The 18,359-nt window shown below is 37.9% G+C and overlaps 1 protein-coding gene across 11 annotated transcripts in view; it reads right to left on the bottom strand.

The window, feature by feature from the left end:
• Positions 1 to 18,359, bottom strand: part of LOC128262638 (serine-rich adhesin for platelets) — a 43,571-nt gene that overhangs the window by 14,925 nt on the left and 10,287 nt on the right. For 8 of the 11 annotated variants that reach the window (XM_052997011.1, XM_052997006.1, XM_052997013.1 and 5 more), the window contains exon 2: positions 9,154 to 9,582. In XM_052997011.1, the coding sequence (XP_052852971.1) occupies positions 9,154 to 9,366 (213 nt within the window). In that variant the 5' untranslated portion in view covers positions 9,367 to 9,582. Of the gene's footprint in view, positions 1 to 9,153; positions 9,905 to 18,359 lie in introns of all 11 variants that reach the window. The other 3 variants (XM_052997010.1, XM_052997008.1, XM_052997009.1) reach the window with 2 other exon arrangements.

Genomic DNA, 18,359 nt, shown 5'->3' with positions numbered 1-18,359 from the left:
CCCTTCCCCTTCCCCTTTTGTTTCCCCCTTTTCATTCCCCCTTCAAAATGGTTAGATTCCTCTTATCTCGACAGCTGGGCGTGCTTAGTTCGCCCGCTCGGCACACGTGACCAAACGCCAGCCACAAATCAAAAGACTCTCGAGAGCAACAGCAATTGCAACGGCAACTGAAACAGAAACTGCACCCTTTTGTGGCCATGCACTTGGAAAAAAATATTCAAAATACCTTAAATACTTAAAAAATTAAAGTATAGCAGCATTTTACTGTTTAATTTAGATTTTAAAATGAGAATATTGCCAAAACTAATATTTATCCTGGTAGTTAATAATGCTTAAATTAAAAAACAAAATATTATTTTTCAGAGTTATTAAACTTTATATATTTTATGATTTCTTTAGTAAAATAATATATGTTTATTAATTTTTTTTAAATTGCACAACCGAAAACTCCTAATTGGTTTATTAATGTTTAAGGTATTTGGTCTCTTATGAGCTAAGCTAAAATTTCAATTCTGATTATAATGTTAGGATGATGTCCTGTCCAACGTAATAACAAATAACTATTTTTTGACTATAGAAAGTGATTTTCATTTTCTTTTGGTGCATAGATTTGAACAATTAGCAGATTCGTTCATTTGATCGTGCCATGACACACAATCGAAGGAAGGAAACACAAGAAAAAAAGAAACAATAAAACACACTCGAACTGGCCCAAAAGATCGATTGTGGCAATCGATTGCAATGATGATTTATAGAGCTAAAAATGCATAATATGCTCCAAATGAAAACTTTAACCCGCCGGTGTCCAGTTCGCGGCGTATTCGTGTCAATGACCAGAATGCAGCCGCACATTTGACTATGAGTCAAAGTGCAGCATTGTTTATATAGAATATAAAAATTTGAATGTTCTGCGAGCTTGGCGAAACAAAGAAAAATGCATATTGTATGCAAGTTGTGGGTTGAGTCACTTCAATGGTTCTTGCTTCTCACTTGGGGTCTAGTCTTTTTTGTGCTGCAACTCATAACTCGCCGACTGGCGCAAATAATACCTGTGGCTAAACCTCTGTAATTAGCATCATTAGATGGAAATATTTTCGGGTTTTTGAACAAAGAATATCTTTTTAAATGGATTTCCAAAGAACGATGCAAGATAGTCTCATTTTAGGTTGTGAAAATACTTTTCAAAAGTCTTACTGAATAAATAAACCTATACAGGTATAGGGAACTTCATATGTCATAAGTTTTTATTCATATTAAATGCATTTTAAGATGATATTCAGTTTTATTTAAAAACAAAAATGTATTTTAAACATTCTGTACATATACATATGTATTAATGAATGAAATTTCAACATTTTAAAAATATTAATATAGTATTGATTATTTTGTTAGAGAAAATCAATTTCGCTTAAAATCTCTTGAAGAAATGTATTACAAAGTTTTCTACCAACATTTTCGGTTTGATTTTTCGAACTGTATTATATACTCCCTACTAATTAACCGATTTTTTGAACGAAGATATTTAAATTGCCTTTGTAATAAAAAATAGTATCGAGATAATGAATTTAAAGATTTCCCTAGCCTTAAATTTAAGCCATGTCTGAGTTCAGGGTTGTCCCTTCCAAAGTTCTCAATCAGGCGGCTTCACTCATTCACTTTAGTTCGATTTGGGTTGAGACTGGTCTGGTCGGCTTGTGATTTTAAGCTTCCCATTGACCCGAGGGCAAACGGACAATGCACAATAATTTCAGCGGCTCCCTAAAGTCACACTCATCCTTGGGTGACTGTGACTCTGGGAAGGAGTGCAGAATAGCGTGGCAGACATAAATTACAAGCCGAGTTTGGCACCCGCGGCCATGCACGTTCTGCCGCAGTTTCTCACGATGGTCAGAAAAGGAGGCTCTTGGGGATCTATAGTAGAGCCCGGTATTCGTAGTGCCTGGCAATTTGCAGAGCCCGCTGCAATATGTGTCTATGCCTGTCTATCGATGACCTCTTTTCGCCGTTCGTCGTTCGCCGTTCGCTGATTTTCCATTTTAGTTCGGCTTAGCATGTGTAGGCTGCTGGCTGGTCTTGATCTTGGCCAGAGTCGCGCTGACTGCTCGTGCTAATTAAGCTGTGCTCCAACGACCAACATGGCCCAGGGGGTGGCTCAATCATGGCAACTCGCAAGCGCGGCAACACAGCTGGCGAAAGAAAGCCAAACTGTAAATGAATAATTTCGACCTGGCCAAAAACAGCCAGCGATCAGTGTCATGATCTTGTACAGCCTCCGCCGGCCAGCTGATGCCGATAAAAACATACTATACAACCGGCACAAAAAAAAAAAAAGAAAACAAAAAAAAATGAAAAGGAAACCACAAAATTGAAAACGCTGTATCCGAAACCGAACCGAAGAGCAAAGTCAAGTTGAAGGTTCAATGAAATGCAGAGACTTGCCACGACTTCCACAGAGCCCAGCACTCGCATATATTATATGCCAGCCAAAGTCGTGATGATGTAGAGGAAGACTTTGCTTTTGGCTCTACACTGAGAGAAATTCTCATACTTTTTCAATTGAGCTGCTATTAATGTAATGTTGTTGGTCTGCTCTATTTTGTAACTAGTAAATACAATTCTTGGCAGCTTAAGCAAAGCTGTGCCCAATTTATGCACTTACAAATATATTCAAATAAGGTAGGATTAAATTGTTCTACACGAACTAAAATCTTATTTTTAAAAGTATTGACCTGTCAAATATTGCAAGTTTTGAAAAACATTTTGGTACCTTAAAGACTAAACTTAAGACATAAGTAATTTATTTTATGTTGTCAATGAAGAATTACTTACACCTTCTTAAAACAAAACACACAAAATAGACAAAGAATCCTAAAAAATATATAGCTTGTGTGGCATTAAAAGCCTAAAAATCATGCTAATAAATATTGCATTTGCTAGGTAAGTATAAGGTAAGTTGGTAAAAAATGTTATGACCAAAGTAGTGTGAAAAATCTTGGAATTTGTTACTGTTTATGGTGGAAAACAATAAAACCATACAAATAATTTGATTTATTTTGTATAAAAGTCTTAAATTTTATTTAAGGAAAAATAATTTAATAAAATATAAACAAAAGCTAGTTCTTTGGGTTAAAGGACAGTTCTGTGAATATTCACAGAATTTTTTTCCAGTACACGAATATGCCAAAATATTTAGTTGCCTGCGACTGGGCCGCGCTTGAAACGAATTTAATGATGCAGCACCATCATCATCACGGTCTTCGCAGTCGCAATCGCAGTCGTCTCCCCGGTCGTGGAAGTCTGTCTGTGGCCACAAGATTGACTGTCTATCTGCCGACTCCGACTTCTGCCACACTGTGTGACTCTGCTCTTCTATATGCCCCATGTCGGTGCATGTCTATCCATATCCATATCCACCATCCAGTCATCCAGTCATCCAGTCCGACCCTCGGTCCATCTGTCCCTCTGTTCGCGGCATGCATGTCGCCTTTTCTGCATTTTTAGCCTTTTCTGGCTTTTCTGGCTGCCAGCTCGCACAGATCGCCTGCATAGACATGCCAAAGCGTTGACTCTTTTTATTTTTAGCTGGCACTGACTTTGGTGCTCTGCAGCCAAAGAACTGCACCGTGGGATGCGTTTTCTTGGCACTTAATAATTCTAGATGAAATAATGATCTAGCTGGCTTGAATTGCCCCTTTAGTTAGTTCTTTTAAGCTGTAAATTACGTAGCAACATTTTGTAGTTAGCATTGCAAGGTTGGCCACTTTATAAGGTATTTAATACATTTTTATAAAAGTTAAAATAAGTGCTTACTCAAAATTGAAGTACTAAGCAAAATTTTGTTTTATTATTATTAACTTTTTGCTCAAACAAAATGTTAAGATTAAAAATATTTAGTTTCTACTCTATATTTTCACATTTTAATAAATAGAAACCAAATCAAACTGGCGATCAGAAAACATTGCATTAAGAATATTTTAATATTTTTTTATTATTATCCCATAAAATTAATTTATTTTTAAAATTTAAATAAATATATTCTATGAATTGCCAATTTTGCAAAACTTGTTATGTTATTTACGGTCTGGAGTGAATATTTTACTCAAAGTCTTTGCCAAGCTAGTAACTTTCAAAAAAGTATTGAAAATGATTTTAATCAGATTGAGTATCTAAAAAAATATAACATTTAAAATCTTAAGCATAATTATTTTTAAAAACTAGTCGTTAAGTGAAAATTTAACCAACCACATGAGTTATTTAGACAAAGGAAATCAGATTTTAAACCGATTGAGACTAATGTTTCTAAACATAAGTAATCCACTGTCGCAGCACAGTGCCCTTTGAAAAGTCCTGCAGTTTTGTTTGGGTCATTTTGTGGACCTTTTGCCTCTGCGATCAGCGTTTTAAACTATAATAGTATACATTTTATATGCATTATTTCTGTCACGATCTTGTTGGCTTTATATCTCTATATGCTCGGGCTTCAGGCTGCAACTAGTAAGTCTTGTGCTTGCGTCATTGAAGCTGATGCCCCAAGTCGTTTGCTTTGGGCGTAGAGTGTGTTTGGTGTGGAGTTCATTAGCGGCAGAGGAAGCACTTAATTGCGGCAAGACACGTCAGTTGACATCCTCAATTAGTTGCAAGTAATTTACGTGTGTGCCGGCCAAGTGACTTCAAGAGCACGGGGAAAAAAGACAAATGAAATGTAATGCTGCTGCTGACCACAGGTAAATCTCTCGACTGGATGGCTGCATCTCCACCGCGGGCAGCATCTCTGCTTTTTTATTTTCTGGTTTGACTTGTGGCAACCCAGTGACCCACAAAGGCGGCGGCATTGCCAGCGGTTCAGTACCGTTAGGCGGCAACATAGCAGCAAGATTGCAGCAACAACACAAGCAACATTAACAGCGCTCCAACTGCAACTGCAACTGCTGGCAAATAATTCAAACGCTGCGCTTGCATGCTGCAGAAAGTCTAGCAAAATGTAAATTTCTGCCTTGCCTTTCCTTCACCGCCAACCGCCATCCACAATCCGCGATCCATAATGCTAATGAAGAAGTTGTCAGGGATCTATCCGTCTACGTCTATCTGGTTGAGTAACGGTGTCTGGGTGCGTCTGCATCTGCATCTGCATCTGCATCTGCATCTGCATCTGCATCTGCATCTGCATCTGCATCTGCATCTGCATCTGCATCTGCATCTGCTTTGCTTTAATTCTGCTCCAGCCGATTCGATATTGAATATTGGCTATTGCCAAATTGATTTCCCTGCGATCCGTGGCGGCAGTCGCTGCCTTTGACTTTGTCTTTGTCGGCAAAAGCGCTTCGAACAAACAGCGGGATGTCGGTGATATAAATCCCGGACTTGGCCATCAAATCGAGTCGAGTCGAGCTCCTTAAACTGAAACTAATGCCGTCTAGGACCAGCGATGGCAAACTTTTAGCCAAATTGATAGCACTTCTTTTAGTAGTCTTAGGTACAAACATTTGGAAATCTATTTTCTATAATATAATGTAGTATATATTTTATTTGGTTTAATGTGTTATATGATTTTAATTGTCATCACTAATATTAGTAGTTTTAGCTACCTTTATAAATAACTATTTTTTACAATTAAAAAACTAATTAATTTTCTATTTAATATTAAATCACCAGTTTAAGGACTTTCATTTGCAAAATTTGGTTTCCCATAGTAAAAAACTTATATTTAAAAAAAAATATATCTTCTTATATTTTATAAAAAATACTATATAACTTGTTATTACTTCTATTTGTAGTTTTAAGTACCTACATTTCCAAGTATCTATTTTCTATAATGAGAGATCATTTGGAATTAAAAACCTATATTATCTTCTATTTAATTTTAATTTTTTAAGCAGATTTTAGTGCCTACATTTGAAAATATCTAGATTTTAAAATAAAAAAATTTAAATACTCTTAATAGGATTGACTCCATTGCAATTGTCTAAATTCTAATCACAAAATTGCCGCCTTGAATCCTTCTCTTAATTCCAGCCTGAAACCTTAACATTCAATTAATTTAATGTCAACCAGTTTTAAATGACCATCTACGTGTTCTTAAAATGTACTATTTGAATGTCAAACAATATTGAATAAACAAGGAAAATGTTATCAAATTAATCATTTCAATTGTTATTAAAAATGTATTTTGTGGTAATTACAAAATCGGTTTTAAATGGCTTGTATGTTGTACCCTAGGCTAAAAAGGGGAACTTTTCCCATCACTGGCAAGGACCTGGTGTCTTCTTTCGGCTGATCGTTTCCAATTGATTGTACTGATCGCTTCCCTAGTCGACCCGCCCCCCCCGCACTCTGTTACCCTTTCATCTTTCGGCCAGGCTCCCAGCGTCGTCAGCCGCAGTGGCAACAAAGTTCAATCGCGATAAGATACAAAGTCAGCGGAATGAAACAACTTTCAATGGTATTTTTTCTTTTGGGGTTTCGCTGTTTCTCCGCGAAATACCCTGCAGCCATAAAAGTATGGCTGAAAAAGGGCATATCAACACTGATCGGGTGAATGTAACAGTTGCCAAATTGAGTGACTGTGCGGTCAGTAAATGATCTCGAATTTCGCTCCGGGAGAATGCATTCGAAATGTCAACTTTGAACTGAACCGCAGTCGATCGTAAGATGCGGAAAGAGAAGGTAATATGTCATTACAATCAGTAATCCAAGCCATGATCGCAAAAGTTAACCCAAATATTTGTTGATGCTCCCAAAACGGATTAAATCATTATTGTTATTTCGTAATGGCCAAAATGTCATAGAATTTTTCGGATGGCTGAGCAATCCTAAGGTCAACAGTCTTTAAATATTTTTGCCATGATCTCATCGATGGGGGCAATAGGATATTCCATTGTTTCGTAAGCCGATCAGAACTCAAAGGCGAAAAAATCACTTAATTATTTGGATCAATCTCTTCAGTTTGAGTGCGGCAATACCAAAGCAATGATGTCATTGCATTTGATGGGCGTACCCGGGGCAGACCAAAGCGAATAGCTCGCAGTTGGCCAGAGTATCTTAAGTTCCAGATCTCGTTAAGTATGTGGTGCTATTTCAGTTGGCCAGGCCACGAGCAGAACCACCAACTAAGCCACCATCGAGATTTTATTTCGATTTGGTTTTGGGCCGAGCACTTGAGGCGCGAACTCGACTTGACCACACACACAACCAAATGAAGTTGATGACGGCTGCCAGTGGATGAACCAGCATAAAATTAACGATAGGCCCTGAAGTGCTGCTGTGCCAACCAGCCAAAAGTATTTATAATTAACAGACAAATTCTAGAGCAATCAATGCTGAAGCGTAGCCCAAAGACAAGTGAAATTCGACTCTGAAGAGGAATAGCACGAATTAATTAAAGGTAAGACTTTACCGAAAACAGAAACCCAAGCCTATTGCTGAAATCTCTCCGCTTAGAAATCGAATCATAAGTGGCACAGCGTGTGCAACTGCGTTAAAGCTCTTTAATTTCCTTTCTTTAACTTTTTATTTTGATCAGAGTGCTGTGCGTGTGACCTGTTAATTATGGTTGAGTAAAAGCGGTCAACGTATCTCTGTGCATGTCCATGTCCATGTCGATGTCTGCGGTTTGATAGTCACTCGGGGAAAAGCCGTCTGACACACAAAACGATCTCAACCGGCCAATCGGACTTGCGGTATTTGGCATTCAGTAACCACCATCGAGCAGCATCGACGGGTTCTCAAGCGATTAACTTGGCTATGCGTAGTTAGCGTTCCGTTCTTGCCGAATTATTTTGTGTTATTAAAAGCCAGATGACTGCGTTTTCATCTGAAGAATTTATGTCGAATTTAATTGTGCTTTTACTATCCAAGTAATGTTAAATTCTTGATTTAATGTTGGTGGGCGAATTTTGTTTTATAATTAAGAAAGGGGACTTAGAAGATGGTCAGAATTAATCCTCATTGAAATCTATAAACCTTAAACTGAAATTCCCATTGATTTGATTAACTCAAAGCACTTAACTTATGTTTCTAGCTGCCTACTCATGACTCAAGCTTTGGGTATTCAACTAAATAAACTATTAACTGATTAAAATCAAAAAGCAGGGTAACCGAAACTAGCAATCAAGCCACAATTGCCGCAGACTCTACTAAATTAGTGAACGCCTTCCCATTTAGAGAGTCTGGACCTTTCAATTTCATTTAAAATACGATGGACAAACAGAGGGCCCAGCAATTAGGTCTAGACCCGGTCCCGGTGGAAGCTGAGCAGACTAGAGCGGCCAGCATCACGGGCTGGAGCCACGGTTTCCATCAATCAGAGCCAAAAGCAATCGCCTTGTGGTTGGGGCTTTATTTCAGGGATGAGTGATCAACTCGTGAGTAGAAGAACTGCTACCGGTGTTGGTTTTAGCAAAAAACATAGCTATTTTGAAGCTTTTATAAATAAATCTGAGTCCATAACTCTGTTCTTAAGTTTTTAAAAACAAAAGTATGTTATTTAAATACATAACCGGCAGGAGACATTGATTTTATTTAATTATTTATGAAATGTAGATAGAACTTTTTAAACAAATTTCCGTTTGAAAAATGTTGCCCCAAGCTAACCAAATTTCTACCGATCAAAACACTTACAACCAAGTTTTCACATACGAAAGCTAATTGTTTTGATAGAAAAATAATACTTATTCAAAACATTGTATTTAAACTTATGTAATTCTAATATAATAAATGCGTTAAATTAAAAAAAAAAAAAATTTAATATTAATAAATAAAAAAAATTGTTTTGTAATTGTGATCAGATTCTTAAAATTCTCCCAAGCAGAAAAACTTACTAGCAATGAAACAATTAATTAACAAATTTATTTAAAAAGTTGAAATTAAATTGATCAAAAAATGTTACACATATTGGGCGGAATTAAATTAAAAAAATAAAAATAAATAAATAAATATCAAGTAATATTTGTGTTTATTTTAATATTTTTAATTAAATCGGATAATATATGCATTTCACAATTGAAATAAAAAGTCTTGTAGAGCTGATTTTGAGTTTCCCAGCTTGGCATGGTTCATTGGAGACCGATCTGTGAGATTTCCCCTTACTCCCGGAAGCCTTTCCCACCGATGGGTAGCTCCGGATCACGCCACCACCTTTAGTCTGTAGCCACTCACCTTGCCGTAGCTGTTCAGCGGTCCATTTATCCAGCGGTCTGCCTCCAAGCGTCCGCTGAAGAGGGCTCCGGTGCTGGGATCGATGCGTTGCCATTCACGCACCTCCCTCTGGAAGGGGGACCTCGATCCGCCCGCTGCCCCCGGTGGCTGCAGATGATGATGATGATGATGGTGGTGGCTCTGACTGTGATTGTTTGTTGTGGCCACTTCCATGTCGTGTAGATGGAGTTGGAGTTGGAGCTACTGTGGTTCGCTTTTAATTTGCACGCTCGATGCGCTCGAGCTGCCTTGGTTTTCCTCGCTGCTCCTCTGAAAACGGGATGCTGCACTTGGCTTGGCCACTCTTCTCTGTGGTCGTCTTCTGCTGGCTGGCTGGCTGGCTGGCTGGCTGGCTGGCTGGCTGGCTGGCTGGCTGGCTGTGGTGCTCGCCTATTTGAAATTATTATTTATTGTTATTATGCTACCGTCTACGTTCACGTTAGTGGCCACTTCCCAGGCCTCGTTCGCGTTCGAGTTCGAGTTCTCGTTCCGTTTTGGCTAAATTAATGGCAACTTTAATTTATTATCATAATAATAATTTTCTAGCTATTCCAGGCCTGCTACTGTGTGCACGTGGCTGCCCCACCACTGCACGCCCCCTCGCAAATATAATTTCCTTGGCTTTTCCTTTTGCACGCTTTGCTGCCTATTTGCTTGACGGCTTTCACGGTCTAATTTGAGACTTCTCTGTGTGCCTTTCTGTGTTTTCTGGCTGAAATGACAAGAGCAGAGTGGATAGAAATTTCGTTAGTTAATTATGTTGCAAAGTGTGAAGAGAGATATAGGGAATTCTATGTTTAGTGTCTTGTTTTTGCTGATGTAAGGCGGAAGCAAAAGTGCTTTGAACTGGCTTTGAAGTCTCTCCCCAGCCGAAGTCGAAGCCGAAGCCGTCGTGCAGATTTCTAATTAAATTTGCGGCCAACGTCCTCCGGATATGACAGAGTTATACCCGGAGACTGATAGCCCCCAACGGCGCAGAATCGGATTCTTTTGATTCCCCTCGCTGGCTGTCGGCGGATGTCACAGTCTATTTCCGCCTCAGAAGCCCCTCTACGAGTTGCGGACATGTGTGTCCACTTGTTTCTCTCCTTTTAATTTAATTTAATCTGTTGTTTCGTTATTATTTCAGGTAGTCGAGCGAAAAGTCCGCAGCTCCAAATGCGTGGTTTTTTTTTCGGTGCTTGTCGTCATATGTCAGACACATCATTTGTAATTGTCAAAGTTATGCAAGAACTTCATTTATTTTGGGGCACAGTGGTTGGTCTCCGATTTAAGGTTAAGGTTCCCAAAAGTTATTAGGCTAAATTAATGATTTAAGCGTGGCAGATTTATGAATTTATCCAAATTAATGGAGTTTTGGTTATGAAATAGTGAAAATAATGATCTAACTAAATATTGTTTATTCCTACTTTAATTCTGATGAAAAATAAATAAATGATTAAAAAACTTCACAAGAAAAAACGGTTTTAAAAAATTGTTTACTTAATAATTTTAAAGAAAAAACTGTTATAGCTGTAACTGGATACTTGGACTAACTTTCAAGAGTTTCCATCATGTTTTCAAAATTTTTACTTGGCCAAATTCGCCATTCTTGCATTAGATAAACTACAAAATTGAATAAATACTGTTTGGAGGATGTAAAAAATATGATAAAATCTATTTTAAATGGACAAGTACAACACAATGCTAAAGTTTGTTGTTTAAGTCATTTTTTATTTTTTTTGCACAATTGGTAAAGGGTAATAACAATATTTTTTAGGTTTATTAAAATAGGGTGGGCAAAAATAACAAAATTTAAAAATTTATTTGTTACAACATATTTTAAAAAGACAATAATATAGCCAATTTTGCCATATAATTGAATTTCCTGCCCCACTGTTGTGACATTAAGGCTGTCCAAATAAGTGCCGGGCGGCATTAACACTGAAATACTTGTGTGTTATGGCTCTGGAAAAATAAAGCGAAAATGAAACGAAAAAAGCCAAATTTAGCACAATCCAAGACGTGAAGACCCAAGTCGAAAGCAGACCAGCGGATGCAATTGGGTGGACATGAACACCCCTCTTCCCCCGCCGCCAAAAGCACCCACAAAGGAGAGAGAAAAGCAATTTTCTGAATATTTTATGCGGCTTTGGCCGACCGCTAAATAGTAACTGTTACTACGTTTTCCACAGCTTCGCTTGACTGTGTTTTTTCAGCCCAGTGTTAGTCGAGCGAGCTGCTCAGGCATTAACTTCCTCATATGCCCAGAGAGCAGACGGTGGAAACCCGTTTTCCCCGTTGAACTTGCACTCGTTTTGGTTTTTGGTTTTTGGTTTCTGTTTTGGCGTCGAGTGCGTCGCTGAATCTTTTAGCACTTTGGCTAGAAATAAAAGTTGTTCGAAATTGTGGCGATTTTATTTCCCCGGCACGCAGACTTACTCCACATTCACAAATTGGATTCGTATGTCGGACACGTTTTGCCGGTTTCCTTTAGGTGACTTCGCTGTTTATGCATCTCAGTGTGAGCGCTGGTTGATTGTGTTAATTAAAATTTAATTAGGCGTAATTTAGTGTAATTAAGCGATGGCATAAATTTAATGACATGGAACCTGGGCACTGGGGCGTAGGCATGCCAATTTATTTGTGCTATCCAATCGCATGATTTATACTTTTTGGCGGCTGGCCAAAAGGTTACGCTGATTGCACATAAAAAACAAATTGAATGCATTAAAGCCGCGGGGCATGTAAATAATGAGCTAATCAAGTTCGTTGCCTAAGTCTTTTGTTGGGTGATATTTTTTTAAAATGCTTTTAAATTGATAGTTCAGCTTCAGTTGCAATACAAACTTGTTCTGAAGTTCTTATGCGAAAGTCGTTTTGTTATCTAGTAGTCGTGTTCTAGCCACGGGGAGAATAACCACAGAAATACAATTTTCAACTTGAGTTGTTCACGTCCACTTGGCGACTTTGGGCGCAATACCAACAATGAAGTGACGATGAAGGTCAGCGTAATTATTACTATTTTATTTTGTACGGTTTGACTGTCACCCAACCGCAGTAAGGAAATACCTACAACTGTGGCCATTCACAACGATTATTTTCGTTACAATACTTGGCCAAAACGAAAGTCATTTTGCTTGAGGTTTCTGCGGTTGATTTGGGATTGGGTTCCAGTTTTTTCAATATCAAATTGATGCGTAATTCGTCAGAAATTTGTATTTTTCCACGGGCTAAGTGTCCCTATGTAGGTTAATCCCTCGTTTTTTGGTTTTGCATTACATTTTTTCTCTTCACCCACTCGCCATTTATTTAAAAATAGTTAAATTTGCGTGGGCAGGGAAAAAAAACAATATGTCCATGTTTATTAATAAATGCAAAAATTCGAGCCTAAAAAGTGACAGCAACGACGTGAGGGTGTTCAATTGGCATTGAACGTGCGTTACAGTACAGTAAATATTTTTAACAAGAAATTGGAATTTTAATTCACACTTTTTTGTGTATTTGCAACGCGTGCGCAGACCACGAAAATCGTGCAACAATTGACCGATATGCAAATTGTTCTTGATATTTCAGAAGCAGACAGTCGGACAGGCTGACAGACAGCCGAAAATTTGCATAATTGGCTCGCACTCGCGTGTTTTTCGTGTGTTCTAATTTGAATTTGATTTGTGCGACACAAAAACAGAAGCAGCACGCTCCACAAGACTTGGACAGCAAGTGTGAACAGAAAAGTTGGCACAACAATAAATTGTCGTTTTTATTTTTACAAACTCTGCTTTGCAAAACAGTAAAGACAGCTGCAGAGTATCGATTTGCAATGCGCTACATGAGTCGTTAAAAAACTTTGCTGGTATGTTAAGTATTTTATTTTAATCTAAACCTATACATTTTAAATCTTTGTTATTTTTTTTCTTTTAAAACACAAAAAACTGGTCATGCTATTTTTTCTTTAAAGTCAATCATTTCAAGTTCTCGTTTCATTAGTTTCTTCAGTTCTTACCCTTTATAATTATTTATTTCTTATTTATCTCTCTTTGCCTTTCAACAGTAATCTTTAGCCTCATGATTTGTGTGGCTCAATCTACTCTTGATGGCTTGGCTTCATTTTTCAACAAACGCAATTTTTTGCTTTGATACAATTCAATTATGCGAATATAAAAAACTTTTTGATTGCCGCCACAATTGAACAGCAACGCCTCTATGCGTCTGTTGATATATCTAACCATTAATGTATTTATCTACATATGAAAGAAACCACAATTGAGGCTAGCTTCCGTCTTTTAATACCTGGGCTGGGTTTGAATACTTTATTTTTGATGGCTGTGTGGCTTGAAAAATAATTCACTTTTAATATATATTTCTTTCAGATTTTTTAATTTGAAGCTGAACTTGGATATGGGTTGGCTTTCGTTTAGCAGTCGTTATTAGTCACACGCAAAATAATCTTTGTTTCTTTGTGAGACTTCCGCATGAGGCAAGCGCTGCTATAGACAAATGCGCAAATCGGTTAATTATATATTGTAACGAATCTCGCCAGTCGGCAGCACCCGCACTTGATTTCTCCGTAGATGGTATATGTTTGTTTTCTCATTTCTATTTAATTAGGCAAATGAGCAATTATTCTGTAATCGAGTTGACATCTGTGAGTACTAGAAATTTATGATTTGTAATTTATTGTACAACTAAATGGTTCCTTCGAGCATTTCTCTCGTATTACACAATTACATAATTATAACTTGGGCCCGCCAAAGTGCCAAAAGCAGAGACAGGTTCCAGCCTCTAAGCCATTCACACTCTACCCACGAAACAGGTAATTGTGGTCGTTGTTTTTCTGGCCGTGTCTCAAATGTACAGACATATCATAGATATTAGTATAATGATATATACTTGTTCCGTCCAATGAAAATTGTATTTTTATGATTTCCTGCTGACGCCCACAAGCAGCCCGTGCGATCAATTTTCCGCTACCTGCACCTCAAACACAACACAACACAACACACCAGCCACCAGTGCGTATGTGTAATATGCATACGACGCGTATGCGTAATATGCAATTTCATACCCGACTTGTGTAACATCTCTTTGCCAACGGAAAGTTGTAAGCTAATTTTGCGAAAGTTTTCAGCCACGCGCGTCTTCAATATTTATGATGCTCTAAAAAGCTGGAAAATTATACAATTTTTGGTTGTTAGTAAGTCTGATACCGTTAGCTTTAACACTTGCACTTGGCTTTTATTTGTAAACAAATATTAGATCTTATAATTAGCAAGCATAGACTAAATCAACAGAAAACATACAAACCAAATTTGCTTGCTTTAACAATACGGTTTGTTTACGTTGAGGAATTGAGTCATGAAGAAATTGTTATTACCATAGATAGTTGAATCTCGCGTAGATAAAAAATTAAAAAATTTTCTTGTAAAACACTTTCTATTTGACAGTGAGTAAAATGTGCTTAAAGTGTAATTTTAAGACAAGAAATTTTCCTGGGAATTATTTGGAAGAGTCTTAGTGTGTGATGCTCCATAAAATTTTAATAAAACCAAAGGTCTTTTGGGGCGTTGAAGTAACTGTCACTTTTAGTTGTATATTGTTATTCTTTTAATTCGTAATTGATTTGTTTATTATTTAAATCAGTTTGTGAGTCATTGAGCAGTCGTTGTCTGAGACATAAGTCTCTGTATTTTAACAATAACAGGTAACGAAGCTGTCTTGGTGAACTAAAACATAGTTCGTCACATAAATACCTTTTCGAAAAGGAAACAAATTGAGTTGCATGCCGCAGCGCCTGCAATTGTCAGGCAACATTTACAACTAACCGCCCTCACAGCGGTTTTGCCCCCAAAAGTGAAACAAGCCAATAAATAAAGCCAACATCCAGGGTTTATCGGACTTGAAAGATCTGGCCACAAAATGTATAGTATGTAACCAACCTCCGCCCTTCTTTTTCGCGCTCCCACATGCATTTCAAGCTCCAATGTGACAAAATAAATGAGCCGTTTGGCAATGCGAACAGACAGAGCGAAAAGAAAAGGCGAAAATCAGGAACTGCATATTAAATGAAGCGTAACGAAAGAAAAACGACAGCGGGATAGAGGTTGGGGATTCGGTGGAAAGGAAAAGGGTCGCCGCAGGGCCAAAAGTTAATTACAAGTGACGCCTACAAGGGAACCCGCTGGGTGGCCCAAAAACTCCTCGACTTGCGGCTCACCTTTTTGTCTTTTTCGCTTAAGTGAAATATGAGCCGTAAACATATATTTTTTTTGGTCGGATTTTTCATGGTTTCCTTTTTGTCAGCCGCTGAAACATAATTTCATCATTGTTTTACACTTTTACTTTTGTGGCGGCAAGGCAGCTCCGGCAGTAAGAAATTATAATTTACATAATAATTTGGCGCTATTTTGCTGATTGATTTGCGCTGCTTGTCGCTCATTTCTTGTCGCTAGCTAATCTCCAGCCTTGAACACCGCGAACAAGCTGTGTGCGCGCATTTGTCGCCGCAGTCTTTTGTTGGCTTTAATTGGTTTGATTTTGGCAAGAGAAGGTGGAGAAAAACATGCAAAACTTTGCCATAGATACCGAAAAGAAAGAAATAACAATGAAAGAGTGGCCAAATTTGCATATGAAGTTGGCGATGCCACGATAAGTTGACATGGCTGGTGTGCGAATTTTATTCGCATATTAAGATGGATCGGGCTATCATTTACATAAATGGAATTAAATAAGGCGAAAGACTCCTGCTGGCGAACACCCACGGATATTAGAATTTTAATTGACAGCAAGAGATATGCTTTTTAGATTGGTTTCAAATTAATTTTAAGAAAATTTGGAATGCTTTGAACATTATCAAAATTCATACATACGCGTTATTACTATTGATCTGGTTTCGTAGTATTACAACTATTAAGAATGGAGTCGGAAAGTTCTTTGTCACTTTATATAATTTGAGAAAGTTTTATTGCCAATATGTTTATTTTTTTGTGTTCCAAAAACTCTGAAAATGGCAAATACCTAACTAGGTAAAGATAATGCAGTACTTCAACTTCTTTAGTCTCAACTAAGGAACTTCATTCTTCAATTCGTCGACACCAATTGTGTCTTTCAATGTCATTACAGAAAATTATATGCCCGAGTATATCTAAAGTACCCACTACACAGTTAAGTACCGAAAACCAAACGACTTTCACCCAACAGCTGGCTGCTGTTGCCAGATGCCAATTGCCACTGCTGCTGTGAGAAATCTCTGACATTTCTCCTGATTTCGGTTCACTTTATTTTGCACCATTTTATGACACATTCTTCGTGTCGCTTTACTGTCAATTGTGGTTCCCAAACAACTGGCACAATGGGTGCTATGGCTCGAACAGAAAGCAAAAGCGAAAAGTACTTTGGTGGTAGAATGGCAGTTGTCTTGTGACCGTAATTATATGCAGGGTAAAGAGCAAAATAAAATAAACTTGATACTTATTTGAGGCTTGCGAGAAGAAAGTCAAAAGTGGAGTGATTTGTCAGGCGTGACAGAAGAAAAAAAAGAGAGTAATACAAGTTAACTTCGCATTATTCGAGGGTTCTTTGGGAACTCGAGACTAGTGAACAATGGAAGGGGAAAGTGCTTGGTGCCCCTATTCTACGGCGAGTATTCCTCTTTTTGTTTGACTAATTTCATGCAACAGAAGCTGTTTATGGCCTATTAGATATGCAAATTGAACACGATTCGCAATCAGCCTTATCACATAAATTATTTAACAAGTCGCTGCCGTTATTGTTGTTGTTGTTATTCCTTGTGCCAAACTAAGCTAAGCTTAGCTTGTTTTGTTTGCTTTGTCATTGCCATGTACGAATGGTTGGTTGTACAACAACCTATCTTATCGGCCGGACCTTTCCTGATACTTGCCGCGAGTATTTTCAGTACTTGATGGCATGAGTACGTCATTGAACTTGACTTTGAAGGCGTTCCACTTTATAATACCATGTTTAGCTTTAGATCTTCACCACAGAGTCAGCATCGCATCGCATCGCCATCCCCATATCCATCCTCGCCCCCTTCTGAACACTCGGTGTCAGTTGGAAACGCATTCGAAGTCTCATCTGTTGGCCAGAGGAAACCAGTTTCCCAAGAGTGTCTGATGGTCACTCACTCGGTCGAGCGGTCGAACGGTCGCTTGGCTGGAAATTAAAGTTAATTTTTGCCTTTTTACTCTGCTGATCGGCCAGTGTGGGGGCGTCAGACAGAACTGGGGGCAAAAGTTGGCTGCCGTCTCATGGCTGCTCGCATCAGTATGCTAATTAAAACTGGAAACTGGAAATCATCCAACGACAGAGACAAATAAAATCTGATTTTATAGTCTTTTCGTTTTGTCATGAAATTTCCCCCTTTGGCCCATCGGTGCGTTCCCATTGAGTCACAGTTATATCGTTCTTTCCTGCGCCCATTTCACCAAGTTCGTCGCCTAAGTCTTTTGTTTTTTCACTTACTCACCCAAGAACTGGATGAAAAATCCCTGCTAATAAAACGGAATGACTTGTTGAAATACAAAATGTATGAATTGCCGTTAGCATTTTGGGTGAAATTACACAACTTAACGGTTAATTTCGTATTTTTTTCGTATCTTTTTTGCGTAATTTGCGTTTTGTTTGTCTGGCCAAACCGAAATAACGAGCGCAAAGGGCAACTTTGCGGCGTTGTTGCACTTAATTAAAGAGAAAAACCGAAAAGAAAACAGACGGGACCAAATAAAAGACAAAACGGTCGAGCAATCCGTCAGTCTGACAGGCTTTTGACAGCTGAAACGCTTTTGAGGGAATTTCGCTTCGCTCTTTGTTCATTCTTTGTCTTGGTCAAAAAAAATTTAAATTTTCATTATTTATTTATTTTGCTTTTCGGTTTCGTTGTTTCACAGTTGCACGCGGAAATAATTCAGATAATCGATGACAGCTTCATTTTTACGTTGCTTGAATGGCGAGTAAGAGGTTTTTTGAAGAAATACTTTGTTCATATTTAACTTTACAGGCTTAACAGCTTCAAAGAAACCGTTCTTGACTTCACAGAATCAACAATTGCATTTTTAAAAATGACGTGAATTTATGTTTTAAATTCTTAAATTAATGGCTGGAAATCAAATTGTCATTAGATTGGAACGTTGAAGTGTAAGATAATTTAAGTAATAAATTTTGTTTGGACTTTA

This window comes from Drosophila gunungcola, unplaced genomic scaffold (genome assembly GCF_025200985.1).
Source record: "Drosophila gunungcola strain Sukarami unplaced genomic scaffold, Dgunungcola_SK_2 000001F, whole genome shotgun sequence".
Taxonomy (NCBI): domain Eukaryota; kingdom Metazoa; phylum Arthropoda; class Insecta; order Diptera; family Drosophilidae; genus Drosophila; species Drosophila gunungcola.
The sequence above is the reverse complement of the archived record's forward strand: the minus strand, read 5'-3'. Positions and strand labels throughout refer to the sequence as shown.